Raw genomic sequence first — 18,047 nt, 5'->3', positions numbered from 1 at the left:
TCAAGTGATTCTCCTGCCTCAGTCTCCTGATTAACTGGGATTACAAGGCACCCACGAACCACACGGGTAATTTTTGTACTTTTTTAAAAGTAGAGACAGGGTTTCACATGTTGGCCAGGCTGGTCTCGAACTCTTGACCTCAGGTGATCTGCCCGCCTTGGCCTCCCAATGTGTTGGGATTACAGGCGTCAGTCACCGCGCCTAGCCCTTTGCATTAAATTAAATAAAAATCACCATCCTGGCCAACGTGATGAAATCCCGTCTCTATTAAAAATACAAAAATTAACTGGGCCTGCTGGCGCTCGCCCTGTAGTCCCAGCGACTAGGGAGGCTGAGGCAGGAGAATCGCTTGCACCCGGGAAGCGGGGGTTGAAGTGAGCTGAGATCGCGCTACTGCCCTCCAGCCTGACGACAGAGCGAGACTCCGTCTCAAAAAAACAAAGCAAAACAAAACAAACACAAAACATAAAAAATAATCTAAGTCCTTACTTTGCACCATACTCCACTAGGTGCAAAGGTCGCAAAAGTGATTAAGAAAAGCTCACAATCTAGTGAACTGGAATCTGAAAAACTGATTAGAATTTATACAGGCCGGTGCTCAGAAGAAAGGGTAGTTCAGATAATTGGATCAGAAGACAAAAAGGCCTGATGTGTTTTTGAGAATTGGAGGAGCCCTCAAAATGTATTAGTTTGATATGCAGAATGCTTAAGACATTCTCCATAAATGTATTTGAAAATGTGAGCTAAAATAACTTTTCAACTGTTAATAACTATGCTCCCCTCCCATTTAGAGTTTCGAATCTGTATCTTAGGGGCCACACTTGAATGTGGAAAAACTTTGTATTAATGTAATAACCACTATACAGTGATAAGACACGGAACAGTGAAATATCCCCTAAACTCATTTTATAACTGGACAGACAGGTGGTCAGGGAACTTGGATTTGAACCATGCCTATGCCATTAGCTGGTTGTGTGACCTTGAGCAAGTCACTTCTCAGGATATCATGTCTGCCATCATTAAGATGAATGTGATCCAAAGGTTCGCCTAGCCAGGTTTTGTAAGAATGATGTGAAATGCCTGTGAAAGCATTTTCTCTACCACATCTGAGATGCTTTTGTTATTTTCAGGTTCTCTCCGGTCTTGAAATTTTGTGCATCACGATCCAAAATGTCTTAAGCATCATTACAAATGCTTGACCGTCCATCCTGAGCGGGTGCCGCTTCGCGCTGCCTAGGTCTCTACAACAGGGTCTTGCAGTAGAAAGCCACACACTCTCTGAGTGCAGGATGGAGAGAAACGTCTGCTCTCAGCCGGAATAAAAACGGCATGAGACTGGACGCGTCTTAACATGCCCGGTCTCCTATGCGCACGCGCAGTGGTCGCTCCTACGGGAATGGGCGGCAGGGACGTATCCACGTCGGGCGCACTGACGTTAGCGTACCGTGCGCCGCCCGCCTGGTCCGCAGTAGTGTGGTGTGCGTCACGGTCTGCGCCGCCCGCAGGGCCAGGAGAGGGCGGAGCTTCCGCCTCGGTTGGGGTGGGCGGGTTCACCCGTAGAGGAGGGTAGCTTTCCTGTACTGGTTCTTGAACCGTTGTCTGGTCCCTGGGAGTGTGGAATCGAGACAGTTTCCTAGTTACGCTTACAAAATATCTTCCTTTTTGCCATCCAAGTGGTGACTGTCATGTCGAACTCGCGGCCCAGGTCCCGCCGAGACCCCGGGGGTGGCGCCGGGGCAGCCGGCCGGGACGAGCTAGTGTCGCGGTCCTTGCAGAGCGCAGAGCACTGTCTGGGCGTCCAGGACTTCGGCACTGCCTATGCCCACTACCTCCTCGTGCTCAGTCTGGCGCCAGAGCTGAAAGATGAAGTGAAGGTGAGGGCCCCTTTTTCTCACTTGCTGGCAGATCCATCGTCCTTGTAAAAAAAAATTAGAAAAAAAGCCGAGGGGCTAGGGTGCGTGGCCGGGTGGTTTCTATTAATATTTAGGGCTTTTTTTTCCCCTCACTTGCTAGCAGATCCATCGCCGTCGTAAAAAAAAAAAAAAAGAAAAGAAAAGAAAAAAAAAAAGGCGGAAGGGCCAGGGTGCGTGGCTGTGTGGTTGCGATTAATATTTACTGTTCACCCTTAATGCCTTTCTCTTATTCACACCTACGACCAACCCAGAGGAGAATCCTCCGGCTTCACCTTCGAAATATGTCCAGAATCTTAGCACTTCTCACCATCTTCCCTTTTACTCCCCTGGTTCGAGCTTCAGTTATCTGCCAGCTGCTGCAATGGGCTTTCCACTGGGCTCTCTCCTGCAGCCTGTGTCAACATAGCTAGCTTTTTGCAAGAAAGTCAAATGTTGTCACTTTTCAGTTTCAAAACTTTCATCTCATTTAAAATTCTAAAGGCCCTCAAATTGCAGATCAGTTCTCAGGTGATCCCTTTCTCCCTATATCTAATTTAAGCATGCTCTGGCTTAAGGGCCTTTGCATTTTTTATACTGTGTGTAGTAGGAATATAGTGGGCCTCTAGTTGAATAAAGTGTGCAGTTAGCCTAAGGTGATTATCATTTAATGATGCATTCTTTAAACTTCAGTTATTGGATTATTTTGCAACAGTTATTTTGTTGAAACGCTGTACTTTTTTCAATTACTTGCAGAATCTAAATTACGAAAAATGATTTAAATTTGCAGTAACTTTGCTTTATTTAGACTGAGGGTTTCTCAGCCTCTGCACTATTGACATTTTGAATGGGATAATTCTTTGTTATGGGGGGAGGGGAGATGTCCTGTGCATTGTAGTATGTTTGGCAGCATCCTTGTCTCTACCCACTAAATGTCAGTAGTGTCTAGTTGTTTGTAGTTCATGTAAACTTAGTGTAAACTTCAGGACCAACTGGCCTACTTTAGGAGGAGATGATATGTTGAGATGCAGTTTGCTTCTCCAGGTAGGCAGCAGTAGAAAAATGGATCAACTCAAGTTATCTTTCCTCTGTTCCTTGTTTCCTAGTTTCTTCTTCTGTGAAACAGGGACACTGCCTCTCTTAAAAATATTTACTATGTATTAAAAGTAAATTTAAAATTTGTAGTGCAATGCCTGAAAATCAGTAGAGTAAGCGACTAGTTTTCTTTCCTGCCGAACAAAGTCTGTATGTCTTTGTATGGACCCCTTGTAAAAATACCATTTCCTGTTACTCTAGTCCCCATATCCAAACTCCAGCCACACCAAGCCACTTATCTGTAGACCTTCTATCTGTGTGTTTTTTTTTTCTTTTTTAAATTTTGAGACAGAGCCTCACTCTGTCGCTCAGTCGGGAGTGGAGTGGTGCAATCTTGGCTCACTGCAACCTCCGCCTCCTGGGTTCAAGTGATTCTCCTACCTTGGCCTCCCAAGTAGCAGGGATTATAGGTGTTTGCCATCATGCCTGGCTAATTAAAAAAAAATTTTTTTTTGAGACGGAGTTTCCCTCTTGTTATCCAGGCTGGAGTGCAATGGTGCGATCTCGGCTCACTGCAACCTCCGCCTCCTGGGTTCAGGCAATTCTCCTGCCTCAGCCTCCTGAGTAGCTGGGATTACAGGCATGCGCCACCATGCCCAGCTGATTTTTTATATTTTTAGTAGAGACGGGGTTTCACCATGTTAACCAGGATGGTCTCGATCTCTTGACCTTGTGATCCACCCGCCTCAGCCTCCCAAAGTGCTGGGATTACAGGCATGAGCCACCGCGCCCGGCCCAATTTAAAAATTTTTAGTAGAGACGAGGTTTCACCATGTTGGCCAGGCTGGTCTCGAACTCCTGACCTCAGGTGATCTGCCCACTTTGGCCTTCCAAAGTGCTGGCATTACAGGTGTGAGCCACCACACCTGGCCAGAATCTCCTTTCTTATCCTTATCTCTCTAGTAAACTCCATTGAGATTCAGTTCCAAGTATCAACTCTTTTCTATAAAATATGTGAAGATGATTTAAAATGTTTTAATGGTAAAGCTGTAATGACTAAAACTTTCCCTCTTTCCACAGTGTTGCAGCATGGAGAATAGCTGGAGGGAGGTGCGATTGGAACTAGGGTGACAGCATGAAGGCTCTTGCTGTAGTTCAGCAAGTGGTTACAAGGGCCAGATTAGGTTGTAACTGTGGGAATGGAGAGGAGGTAACAGATTTAATGATATTGAGAGAGCATTGGCTACGTTTGAAATAGTGTATGTGGAGTTAAGGTACCATTACAGGTGACTCTGTGGTTTGAGGTTGAGTGGTATCTTAATCTTATATCCTGTGTCAGAGGAATATGATTAGTTCAGTTTAGAGCATTCTGAACTTTTCCAAAATTTTATGTTAAATTTCTCTCCATAGGGCCTCTCTGAGGCCTTTGTGTTGCCCCAGTTCTTCGCACGATAATTGTTCAGGAAATAATTTGAGTTGGACTACATTTGCAATGGTTGGAGCTCCATTGCTTGGTTGAAATGACTAATAGGAATCTCTATGAGTCTGAGGTTCAGAAGAGAAGGTCTTCACTAGAGATGTAAATGTCACATCCATTAACACTTGGGTGACAACAAATGCATTAGGGATGGATGAGAGAAAAAAGAAGAATGCTAAGTACAAGCTCCAAAACACAGGAACCAACAAAAATGAGGCAGTTGGAGAATCAGGAGAGTGTGATCCAGCAGCCAAGAATGGAGGGAGTTTAGAGAGTGGTCAGACTGTCTAATTCTGCTTATTATTGCCATGTAGGTGGTAAGATTCATTCATTGTGCACTCGTTCAGAAAATAGTGCCTACTAAAACTAAGTGAAATTTAAGGTGATCATTCAATGGTAATTAAGTTATATTGCTTGGAATCTTCAACAAATGTTGTATATTCTTTCATCTTTTATGTTATTGACTAATTCATAATTTTTTTCTTGTTTGTAAAGGAAACTTTTCAGTACACGCTTTTCAGATGGGCTGAAGAGCTTGATGCTCTCAATCGGATACAAGACTTACTTGGTTGCTATGAACAGGCCTTGGAACTGTTTCCTGATGATGAAGTGATTTGCAATAGTATGGGGGAGCATCTCTTTAGGTTTGTAGTCATTTCAATGTTACTTGTTAAGAATTATTCTGTATTAGTCTGGATAGGGATAAATCATACCATAATTTGAACAGGGAAAGTTTAATATAGAGGATTATTAAGTAAGGAGAACTGAAAAGAAAAGCAGATATGTAACATTATTGCAGTTTTAATATTATATAACATACTACATAATAGCCACTGCTGCTAGGAGTAAGATAGAGTATCCAAGGAAGAGCTCTCCTCACTGGGCTGAGTTCCAGACTTTATTGGAGAGGGCACAGCTGTGATTCTCAGGATGACAGAAAAGTCACTGTAGTGCCTTGCCAGGGAAGTTCTTGTAAGTTTATTTTCTGGACCTGGCCATAATTTTGCCTTTTGGGGTACAGAGAAAGCCTCATGGGGAAGTATCTCACCAGAGGTACTTCATTACAAAACCTTATAGTAGGATAAGGGGCCCTGAGGAAGCTGCTGACCTTGGACGCCACTAGCTGCCATACATTTGAGGAGCTTGGTGCTGGAGAAGCCCTAAGCACGCTGGAATCAGGAAGCAAAATGCTTTCTTCCTACAGTGTCTCTCCAGCACTTTTTTTTTTGTGTGTGTGTGTGTCTCTCCAGCACTTTTTTTTTTTTTTTTGACAGAGTCTCACTTTGTAGCCCAGGCTGGAGTGAAGTGGCGTGATCTCGGCTCACTGCAACCTCCACCTCCCGGTTCAAGTGATTCTCATGCTTCAGCCTCCTGAGAAGCTGGGTTTATAGGCACCTGTCACCCCACCCTGGCTAATTTTTGTATTTTTAGTAGAGACAGGTTTATACCATGTTGGCCAGGCTGGTCTCAAACTCCTGACCTCAAGCGATCCACCCACCTCACCTCCTAGAGTGATGGGATTACAGGTGTGAACCACCATGCCTGGCTTCCAGCCCTTTTTTTTTTTTTTGAGACAGCGTGTCAGTATGTCACTGTGTCACTCAGGTTGGAGTGCAGTGGCACCGTCAAGACTCACTGCAACCTTGACTTCCCAGGCTTGGGAGGATCAACCTTGATCTTCCCACTTCAGCAGCCCCCCCACCAGCACCCCAGTAGCTAGGATTGCAGTATATGCCACCACACCTGGCTTATTTTTTGTAGAAACAGGATTTTGCCATATTGTTGCCCAGGGTGGTCTGGAACTCCTGGGCTCAAGCGATCCTCTGGCCTCAGCCTCCCAAAACACTGGGGTTACAGGCTTGAGCCACTGCACCCGGCCTCTCTGCACTTTTTTTTTTGAGACGGAGTTTCGCTCGTTACCCAGGCTGGAGTGCAATGGCGCGATCTCGGCTCACCGCAACCTCCGCCTCCTGGGTTCAGGCAATTCTCCTGCCTCAGCCTCCTTAGTAGCTGGGATTACAGGCACGTGCCACCATGCCCAGCTGATTTTTTGTATTTTTTTAGTAGAGACGGGGTTTCACCATGTTGACCAGGATGGTCTCGATCTCTTGACCTCGTGATCCACCCGCCTCGGCCTCCCAAAGTGCTGGGATTACAGGCGTGAGCCACCGCGCCCGGCCCTCTCTGCACTTTTTACCAACAAAGCTTATCCTTGTGCCAACTGGTGGGAGAATGTTAAAGGGCTAGATACATTTTTCACAGAGCAGGCAGAAAACGGTGAATTTGGCAATAAGTTGATAACTAGCTATGTTGGGAGTCTTAAAACCATTTCCAGATTTACTGAATTGCTAGAAGGGCTCACAGGCCTCATCATAGGGTCCTATTCATGGCTCTCGTGTATTACTGTGAATGGATACAAAGCAAAATTTGCAAAGGGTAAATGTGCATGGGGCAAAGTGTAAAGGAAAACCAGGTGCAAGGTCAAAGGTCCTTTTTCAGTGAAGTCACACAGGATGCACTTCATTCCCCTGGTGATTTATGACAATACACGTGAAATGTTGCCAACCAGGGAAACTCATTAGAGGCTCAGTGCCCAGGGTTTTTACTGAGAGCTGGACACTTAGGTACCCTCTGCCTGGCATACACCAAAATTCTAGATTCCCAGAAGAAAAGCAGGTCAGGTGTTTAGCATAAACCATGTTGTTTAGTTTGAGCATAAACCATTGTTGAGCATAAACCAAACTATTTAGGCACAGCGAGCCACTCTTATCAGTTAGGGTAGTGGGAACCCTCTCCAAATCCAAATTCCCAGATACCAACTAAGGGACAGTTTTGTAAACAGGCCTTTCAAAGGATGGCAGTCAGGCCTGCTATGTTAATTAACTTTCTGCATACTAGTACATGTGCATGAATAATTCTGTGAAAGCGCAGGAAATAAAATGGTTAACATTGCTTCTGAGTTTGAAAGTTTCAGAGTAATGGGGACTGAGCATGGCTCTGCCAAGTTTGAGAGTAACAGTTGTTCACATTCCAAGGAATTTAATTAGTGAAATCTCATTTTAAATGTTCCTTTTAGGTATTTTCATGCATTTCCTCACTAATTGCGTCCTCTTTCCCTCAAATCACATCCAGCAAAAAAAAAAAAAAACAAAACAACTTAATATTATGAATAATAAACTATAAAACTCCTAAGTGACCACGGAATTTCTCTTCTTAAGAGTATCTTGAGTTTATTAGCTGTTAATAATCAATCCACTACTTTTGTTTCTGGTGCCCATTGGGCCCTCACTGGACTGTGCCGGGCTAGGGACCCTAAGAAGTGAGTATATATACTCTGTAACATTTTGAGAAATTAAATTAATTGAGGAATCAACTCATTGTTTATATACTTTTTTCAGTATGGAGAAATAATGTTTTATAAATAACTTTCAAGAAGAACATGGATCATTAACCTGACAAATGTTACGCCTCTGTGATAATTAATGTAAACTCTTTATATGGTCATTCACAGTAAGTTTTATGAATATTTATTACAACATTGAATGGTATGTCTCTCTTCAGAAAAAATTTTGAGATTTGATGTATAGAATTTTTTGCTTATTTAAAAAAATTCTAGGGTGGGCGCGGTGGCTCATGCCTGTAATCCCAGCACTTTGGGAGGCTGAGGCAGGTGGATCAGTTGAGGTCAGAAGTTTGAGACCAGCCTGGCCAACATAGTGAAACCCTGTCTCAACGAAAAAAAATACATAAAGTAGCTGGGTGTGGTGACATGCACCTGTAGTCCCAGCTACTCTGGAGGCTGGGGCAGGAGAACTGCTTGAACCTGGGAGGTGGAGGCTACAGTGAGCCAGAATTGCGCCACTGCATTCCAGCCTGGGTGACAGAGCGAGACTCCGTCTGAAAAAAATAATTCCACCTGTCAAAATAGAATGACTTCGTTGAGGCTGCTCGATAAGTTGAAAATATAAACAAAGTAGTATTGTTTTTTATGTGTACATAAGTGTTTTTGGATATGAAATACAACTTTTTCATAGAACAGTCTTTTTTGTGTACTCTCCATAGAAACTTTATAATTAGGAAAAATTGGTGAAAACAAAAAAATTTTGTTTTGGATTTGTTTTAATACATTTAATTTCATCGCCTATAAAATATAAAATAAAATAACGTATAAAATAACGGGAGAATTTTTGCTTAGGAAACATGATTATAATGACCTATTTTATATAGAAGGATACCTTTACATGTTCAGTAATTGTTCTGTACTATCATTCTTTCCCTTATTTGGTTATATTAGTTTTTTTTTTTGAAACGGAGACTTGCTCTATCACCCACACTGGAGTGCAGTGGCAGGATCTCAGTTCACTGCAACCTCTGCCTCCCAGGTTTAAGCAACTTTCATGCTTCAGTCTCCTGAGTAGCTGGGTTTATAGGCGCACACAACCATGCCTGGCTAATTTTTGTATTTTTAGTAGATATGGGGTTTTACCATGTTGCCTAGGCTGGTCTTGACCTTCTGACCTCTAGTGATCTACCCGCCTCGGCCTCCCAAATTGCTGGGATTATGGGCATGAGCCACCATGCCTAGCCAAGTTATATTTTTATTCAATGAGAAGTTCTGTATAAGAAATACTTTTGCCAAACTTTATTAGCCCGTCTCAGTAATGTAACTGCAAGACATTTTAACAGTCTTAATTAACATGGTTTAGGGAGTGACAATGAATTCTCCTTTAAGAAACAAATATTTGATAGTTGTTAATTGTAGCGCATGTTAATAAGTAGAAAAATAAGGCAGATAATCAACTGGGGGTTACCTGTTCATATTAAGAGCTAACCTGATCAGATACAGCATCCATTTTCTACAAATTATCAACCTCTTTCCACTTAAATGAAATTTGTTTTAAAAGATTTTTTAAAATAAAATCTTTTTTATGAGTAATCTCCTCAAGTTAGTTTAAAAAAATGTACATTTTTGAAAAAGTTTTCTTTTGTTCTTTAGTTCATATAATGGGGGTTACTCTAAGGATTCAATTATATTTCCAGATTATACACATGCAGTGATCATAACATTCCAAGACTTATGTTTCGGGATAAACTCAGTTTAACAGAAAAGTCATACTTTTGGTAGATTGTAACTTTTGGTGACCTGTTGTTGTAGGACATTAGTCTGAGCAGTTACCAGTCATTGAGACAAAAATACTTGGTATTAATTTGTTTTGGGGAGATGTAACTAAGCAAAATTTCTAATTTGGACAGTAGCAATTCAGAATTTGTGATAGTGTGAATGTGGCTTTAGCTATAGAATTTACCGTTGTTCTTGGTTGTTCTTGGTGTTTTTGTTCAACACTCCATTTCTCATCAAAAATAGTGTATCATTGACTCTCCACCGAAAGAATCTGTTCCAGGAGAAAACTATTTCCGAAGTAAACGATAGCTGCTTCTCCTGACACTTATTTTTGTAATAAAATTTGTTGGAGTGTCTCAACTTCACAACCTTTTGTTAGTCCAGTAGCATCAGATTTAAACAAAATGTATTTAAATTGCTAATCAGGAAGATAACGTTTTTCCTAGTTAAAAGAAAAAAGGCATTCTGGCATTCTTATACTTCACTGATACTGTGGATACGCATGTTGAATCTTTCAATGAGATATGCTTTAATAGAGTAGATTATATATTTTTTAAATTAGAATTGCAGCTTAAGGAAACTGATGATGTATTTAATATCAAACCTAAGGAGAACACAAACCTAGGAAATTATTGGGGGCATGTTTAATACCCATTGCTGAGTTAGTCTCTCAACAAATAATGATTACATACAATGTATGTGGTACTGTACTGTGTACATTGGTAGTTGCAAATAAGAACAAGATAGTTTTGCTTTCAAGATAACTTAAAAATAACATATATTAACCTTATGCATTTAAATTTTCACCTAAATCATGAGTGCCTCTTACTTGACATAGGGCCATTGCTTTAAGAGTGCAGTCCCGGGCCGGGCACGGTGGCTTATGCCTGTAATCCCAGCACTTTGGGAGGCCGAGGCGGGTGGATCACGAGGTCAAGAGATCGAGACCATCCTGGTCAACATGGTGAAACCCCGTCTCTACTAAAAATACAAAACATTAGCTGGGCATGGTGGTGCGTGCCTGTAATCCCAGCTGCTCAGGAGGCCGAGGCAGGAGAATTGCCTGAACCCAGGAGGCGGAGGTTGCGGTGAGCCAAGATCGCGCCATTGCACTCCAGCCTGGGTAACAAGAGGGAAACTCCGTCTCAAAAAAAACAAAACAAAACAAAACAAAAAAGAGTGCAGTCCCCTGTTTGGACTTTTAGAATGTCTTCTTTGCTTAAACCATGCCTAGAATGAATAGTATGTTTAAGTTTCTCTAAACTTGACAGAAAGCTTAAAGGTATTTGTGAAGAACCATGAATGAAGTGTTCTGCTAGCTCAGATCTGTTCAATGTGTGGTGCACACATTGATTCTCATCCACAAATTACTGATTAATGACAGATAAGTATAGAAATTGAGAGTAAGTGTTTGGAAATAGGTATAGCAACATGACATTGCTGTAAATCCAAGCATATGTTTAGGAAACTCTTCATGTGGAAGAGAGTATATAGATCAATTTGGGTGCTGCTGAGATCTGATATTATGTGAGCTGCATATGAATCATGTGCAACACAGTCATATCGGTCTGCAAACAATTGAGAAGGATTCCTTCTCACTATTGTACTTGAATAGTCTTAAAAATAAACAATTAAATGAAAAAGAAAGAGAGGAGAGGTTTTTCATTACAGGTAGTTTAAGAAGCCCTATTCAAGAAGGTTTAATAGGTTTTTTTTCTCCTGTCTTTTATTTTTGATTTGCTCACATATAATTAAATAGTACTTTCTTGAGTAACTTGTCTATGATTTTTTTTCCAGAGCACTTAGGCACAATAGTTTCCTTTATTTGGTCATATTTATTTACTTAGTCTAATATTAATTAAAATATATAATTATAATAACGAGTACAAAACTGACATAAACTGATCTGGCAGCAAATACAACTGACTCTTGGTGACTGTTAACTCAGTTGCGGAGAGAAAAGGCGTGCAGGCACACCAGAGAGGAGCCTACTAAGTCATAGGCATTAGTGTGTTGTAAAGAGGGAATGGAATTGGCTAAATGGAGGATGACTGTGAGAGCTTCTGCTATTCATTAGTGCAATAGTAATTTATTTATTTATTATTTATTTATCTTTTTGAGATGTAGTCTCACTCTGTCGCCCAGGCTGGAGTGCAGTGGTGCGATCTCTGCTCACTGCAACTTCTACCTCTGGGGTTCAAGCGATTCTCCTGCCTCAGCCTCTTGAGTAGCTGGGACTACAGGCACATGCCACCACACCTGACTAATTTTTGTATGTTTTTAGTAGAGACGGGGTTTCACTGTGTTGGTCAGGCTGGTCTTGAACTCCTGATCTTGTGATCTGCCTGTCTTGGCCTCCCAAAGTGCTGAGATTACAGGCGTGAGCTACCACCCTGGCCTGCAATAGTAATTTATAGTCAGATACTTGTCCATGTCATGGAATATATAAATGTAGTAGCGGTTCAGAAAAGAAAGAAATCCTGATGATTGCAGTCCTCAAAGACAGCTTCCCAAAAGAAGTAGCACTTGGATTGGTAGGATTTGGGGTGTTGGCACGGGATACCCAGGCAGGAGAGGAGCATAAACAAAGGTACTGCAGTTGATAGCATATAGTTGAATATATTTTGTCTTTGTTATTTTTTACTCTAGAATGGGCTTTAGGGATGAAGCAGCTGGGTATTTTCATAAAGCAGTGAAACTAAACCCTGATTTCAGTGATGCAAAGGAGAATTTTTATCGTGTTGCAAACTGGTTGGTGGAACGCTGGCACTTTATCATGCTTAATGACACCAAGAGGAATACAATTTATAATGCAGCAATCCAAAAGGCGGTTCGTTTGGGGTCCAAAAGTGTCTTGGACATTGGAGCAGGAACTGGAATACTAAGGTTGGTAGTAACTGCATTTTAATGATATATACATGTATGCTGATGTAGATTAAAGATTTGCCAGATATGGAAAATTTAATATTGGAATTTAAATTTAGAAGTATTTCTTACAATCTTGTTAGGCTTATTTATGTAGCTATTATTATGTTTTTTTACTACAACTTTTATCAAGAACTGGGTGTAACTGCTAAGGAAAATTTGGGATTATTAAAATTTTGAATAATGAGTTTAAGAGTATTTTTTATGTTAACATTCTGGTGGAATCTAGTTGTCCAGGTTAAAGCTCATTAGTATTCATTAAAGATACAATGCCAGTTGTGTTTTAATAGAGTAGATCCCATGGTTTATTGAATGATTTGTTTCTAGACAAGAGTATTAGTTTATTTTTTAATGCAGAATGTGTAATGATTGTGTTAAAGAATAAAAGGAAAAACACCATGTTTTAGCATCAAAATTTCCTTAAAATTTGAGAAAATACAGCAGATTATTTTTTCTTGATGTAACACTTTTTTCTCTTGTAGCATGTTTGCGAAAAAAGCTGGAGCACATTCTGTGTATGCCTGTGAGTTATCCAAGACCATGTATGAACTCGCCTGTGATGTAATGGCAGCAAACAAGATGGAAGCAGGGATCAAACTCTTACATATGAAGTCACTTGACATAGAGATTCCGAAACATATTCCTGAAAGGTATTACCATGTAAACTGATTTTAGTGTTTATACTTCTCTTTTTTTAAAAAAACTAAGATGTATTTCTAGTTTTCAGTCCAAATAAAATGCTACAAATCCCTTATTTTGTAAAGATATGGATATAGGATAGGATAGTTTATTGAAAGACATATTTAAATAAAATTCTTTAATAAAAATATTTAAAGATCTGGAAAAAAATTTGTGACAAGGGATTTAATAAACTTGATCTTAGCAAGTTACTTTACCTTTGTGTGTTTTTAAAAAAAATTTTTATTTTGAAAAATTTTTTCTTTTAATAGAGACAGGGTTTCCCTATCTTGGTCAGGCTGGCTTTGAACTCCTGACTTCAGGTGATCCACCTGCCTCGGTCTCCCAAAGTGCTGGGATTACAGGTGTGAGCCACCACGCCAGGCCTTTACCTTTGTTAATTTCAGTGTTCCTGTTTGTAAAAATAGATAATTCATCTTGTGGTCAATAACTACTTAAAAGTTGTACTTAAAAAGAAAACATAAGCAGTTCAGATTCAATGGACTTACCACATTTTGTGTTAATATACTTGTTTAAAATGAAAGCTTTGGAAATGTCAGCTGTCAGCATATTTTGGCATGGGCCCTTTAAATGATTTGAATATAGTTCATATAAGTCTTGGGTTTTTAGTATATTTTCTCACTGTGATCCATATCATAAGGGTGATGAAATTTTAGAGCTGGAAGGAATTTAAAAATGATCTGGTTCACTATTCATTTTAGAGACAAAGTTTTCTTTATGTAGCACTTAACTTTACCTATCTCTTCTGGGTCTGTCTTCCCATCTTACTTCAATTCAGTTTGTACTGAAAGAAGACGTTTTTGTTCCTTATATAAACTATGACTTTAAAAAGTCTTCTTCCATATATATAATAATGTTTATGTTAACATAATGCCGACACTTTTCAATGGTCTCTACAGTTATTCTCATGAGAAAATTCCTATTGGATTAAGGCAAATGTCATACACATTTTATAGAAAAAAATGCTCTCCTCAACTGTCTTGTTCCACTTGGGCTGCCATAATGAAATACCACAGACTGGGTGGCTTTAATAATAGACATTTATTTTCTCACAGCTCTGGAGGCTGGAAGACCATGATCAAGGTGCTGGCAAGTTTGCTTTTTGTGAGGATTCTCTTCCTGAATTGCAGATGCTGCTTTCTTGTTGTGTCTTTACATGGCCTTTCCTTCTCCAAATATAGTCAGTTTGGGGGTTAAGGGCTTCAACATGAATTTTAGGAGGGACATGAGTCAGCACGAATCAAAGTTACCTTAATTTAATTTATCTTTTTCTCACAGATAATGTTTAGAAAGATCTATTGGTTTTGAAATCAGAAGCTATGGATTCCAGATTAGACTGTTATTTAGTTTGACCTTAAGCAAATCTCTGGACTTCAAGATATTAGATTAGATGATTTGAAACACCTTTCACATTTTAGGTATATGCAATAAATACTGGATATTTTCTGTGTATGTTGGGTTTAGGCATTGTGGAGGATACCAAAGTCATTGTTACCCTCAAGGCACTTACAATCTAGATAGGAAGATAAAGAATATTTATGAAATTTTTCTTATCTTAGAACTACATAATGAGTGATACTGGCAATAAATGCTAAAGGAGTTCAGAGAAGGGAGAAACTATTTTAGTATGTCTTTGAGTAAAATTTTCTAGAAAGAAAGAATGGACAGAAGAGCAGAGTTCTGGGGACTAGGCCTTTGCAAGGACTTAGACAGTGGGTAAAGGAAGAGTAGCGATAAGAAAGGCACAGTCAACATGTAGGAGGCAAACATGGTTGATACAGTGCCATAGAAGGTAGAGATAGATTTCCCGAGGGAGGGATCTCCTACAGTCAGTGTTTAGAGATCAAAAAAATGACACCCAAGAAAGAGGATTCATTTTAATAAAGCGGGGAGTTATTGATGGTAAAACATATTTTTATAGACTGTTGGAGATGGAAGTCTACTTGCTTGGCATTAAGGAAGGAGACTGATAAAGGTAATGGATATGAACCACTGTTAAATGTAGGCAATGAAAGAATAACCTGGAAGGAGAACAAGGCCAAATGAAGGTTGTCAATCCCCTCTCCCCCACTGCGCCCACCGCCCTCCCATCTTCCAAACCAAGGAGAAGGAGCCAGTGGAGAACAAAGGAGCTTAAGGAATGTTCCAGTAAAGTTCCTCAAGATTCAGCAGTAGATACTAAAAATGAAATGTATTAGGAAATTTTACATATGGACTGTTTCTATAATATACTCTTCCTTTCTCCTCTCAGCTTTGACATCTTTTTATAATAGCATGATATTTTACTTACATATATCTTTGAAAAATCATTCTATAGAGTGTCCCTAGTTGTAACAGAAACTGTCGATGCAGGTTTATTTGGAGAAGGAATTGTGGAGAGTTTGATTCATGCATGGGAGCATTTACTTTTACAGCCAAAGGTAAGCAGTATGAAAATACTTAAAATTGATTAAGAATTCATTATTTCATTAGAGATTTTTTGAATCCTTAGTATATTTACAAAGCAATATGAAATATATTTTCCATTGTCAAGGTGTACATACTGTGTGGTTGGAAAGAAATCTATGCAAAAAACATTTACTAACAACATGATACAGTATCTGCTTATGTGCCCAAATGAGATATACAGGCAAAAATACTCCAGGAAAGAATTCATAGGAATTGAGATTACTTTATGGAGGGACTGACTATGGGATTCTTGAGTAGGGTTTTGAAAAAGGAGGTACTTTCAGTCTTACAGACCTCACTGCCTAGAATTTTTGCAAATTACCAAAAGGGAGTGTGGCGATAGCTGGTTTGGTACTGATTTAAGTTACCTATTGAACCCAGGCTATGGATTGGACAGGACTTTTTTTTTTTTTTGAGACAGTCTTGCTCTATTGCTAGGCTGGAGTGTAGTGGCGTGATCTCAGCTCATTGCAGCCTCTGCCTCCTGGTTCAAATTATTCCCCTGCCTCAGCCTCCTGAGTAGCTGGGACTATAGGTGCGCGAACCATGCCTGGCTAATTTTTTATATTTTAGTAGAGACAGGGTTTCACCATGTTGGCCAGGATGGTCTCGATCTCCTGACCTTGTAATCTGCCTGCCTTGGCCTCCCAAAGTCCTGGGATTATAGGCGTGAGCCAGCGCGCCCGGCGCAAGGACTAACTCTTGCCAAATTATATTTTGCATTGATATCCTCTGTTGTAGCCCACAAATCATTGATTTGGTTTAAATGATATGAATTATCAATGAAAGGATTTTAATATGTAATAAAAATTCAATATTGACAGAAAATGATTTGGATTTAAAATTGCTAGTTAAGGTTGAAAAGAGCAATTTTTTTTTTTTTTTTTAAATAGAGACAGGGTTTCACCATGTTTGCCTGGCTCTAGTCTTGAACTCCTAGCCTCAAGTGATTCTCCTGCCTTGGTCTCCCAAAGTGCTGGGATTACAGGTGTGGCCACTGCTCCCGGCCAAACAATTTATTGTAGGTAATGATATTGATTTCTTGATCAAAGTCATACCTAAATCTTTTTTTCTATGCAGACTTACAGTCCTTTCCTCCTCCCATACTCCCTCTTTTCTTGTATCCTTTGCATTTGTATTGTGGAAAAGGAAAAAAAAATATATGCACACACATACATACATACATACATACATACATACATACATACATATACATATATAGCAGTGAAAATACTTATTCTGTTTTTTTTGAGATGGGATCTCACTCTGTTGCCCAGGTAGGAGCACAGTGGCACCTTTTTTTGCTTACTGCAGCCTCAAACTCCTGGGTTTAAGTGATCCTTCCATCTCAGCCTCCCAATGTTACCATACTTGGCTAATTAAAAAATGTTTTCTTCTGTAGAGAAAGGGTCTTGCTATGTTGCCTGGGCTGGTCTCAAACTCCTGGCCTCAAGTGGTTCTCTCTTCTTGGCGTTCCAAAGTGCTGGAATTACAGGTGTGAGCTGCCATGATCTCAGCTCACTGCAACCTCTGCCTCCTTGGTTCAAGCGATTTTCGTACCTCAGCCTCCTGAGTAGCTGGGACTATAGGCATGTACCACTATGCCCAGCTAATTTTTGTATTTTTAGTAGAGACAGAGTTTCACCGTGTTAGTCAGGATGGCCTTGAACTTCTGACCTCATGATCTGCCCACCATGGCCTCCGAAGTGCTGGGATTATAGGAATGAGCCACTGTGCCTGGCCCAAAAATACTTTTTAAGGAAGAAAAGAGTTCTTTAAGTTATGTATCCTTACTTACTGCTTTTAGGTTTTTAAAGTTACATTTTCATAGCTTATCATTATGTACACATAATTTTACATATGTGATAACATAATTTTTGTTTTTTTTTTTTAGACCAAAGGTGAAAGTGGTAATTGTGAAAAGTATGGAAAAGTTATACCAGCAAGTGCTGTTGTATTTGGGATGGCAGTAGAATGTGCAGAGATAAGAAGACATCATAGGTAAGTGTATTAGTCTGTTTTCACACTGCTATAAAGAACTTCCCGAGACTGGGAAATTTATAGAGGAAAGAGGTTTAAATGACTCACAGTTCTGAATGCTTGGAGGCCTCAGGAAACTTACAAACATGGCAGAAGGGGAAGCAGGCACGTCTTACAGGGCAGTAAGCAGGTGAGAGGGAGAGGAGGCGGGGGAAGCACGAGACCATGTGCATGAGTGTAGGAAACACTACCATTTGTAAAGCCATCAGATCTCGTGAGAACTCACTTCCTGTCATGAGTTTAAAGGTCACAAAACTACAAATTCTCACCTGAATACATATTCACTAATATGATTTCTTTTATAACAAAGCATAAATATAATTGCCTATTAATCAGAGAAGTGGCAATTAAAACCAATGGGATAACATTTTCTTTTTTTTTTTTTTTTTTTTTTTTTTTTTTTTTTTTTTTT

The 18,047-nt window shown here is 40.0% G+C and overlaps 1 protein-coding gene across 3 annotated transcripts in view; it reads left to right on the top strand.

Moving 5' to 3' along the window:
* Positions 1–1,444: 1,444 nt before the first annotated feature.
* PRMT9 (protein arginine methyltransferase 9) overlaps positions 1,445–18,047 on the top strand; it is a 47,378-nt gene continuing 30,775 nt past the window's right edge. The window contains exons 1-7 of one of the 3 annotated variants that reach the window (XM_037740649.1): positions 1,478–1,566; positions 1,675–1,874; positions 4,897–5,045; positions 12,173–12,409; positions 12,931–13,098; positions 15,465–15,567; positions 17,490–17,596. In XM_037740649.1, the coding sequence (XP_037596577.1) occupies positions 1,686–1,874; positions 4,897–5,045; positions 12,173–12,409; positions 12,931–13,098; positions 15,465–15,567; positions 17,490–17,596 (953 nt within the window). In that variant the 5' untranslated portion in view covers positions 1,478–1,566; positions 1,675–1,685. Of the gene's footprint in view, positions 1,875–4,896; positions 5,046–12,172; positions 12,410–12,930; positions 13,099–15,464; positions 15,568–17,489; positions 17,597–18,047 lie in introns of those variants that run through there. The other 2 variants (XM_017534914.2, XM_037740652.1) reach the window with 2 other exon arrangements.

The sequence above is a fragment of the Cebus imitator genome, unplaced genomic scaffold (genome assembly GCF_001604975.1).
Source record: "Cebus imitator isolate Cc_AM_T3 unplaced genomic scaffold, Cebus_imitator-1.0 Scaffold4, whole genome shotgun sequence".
Taxonomy (NCBI): Eukaryota; Metazoa; Chordata; class Mammalia; order Primates; family Cebidae; genus Cebus; species Cebus imitator.
The sequence above is the reverse complement of the archived record's forward strand: the minus strand, read 5'-3'. Positions and strand labels throughout refer to the sequence as shown.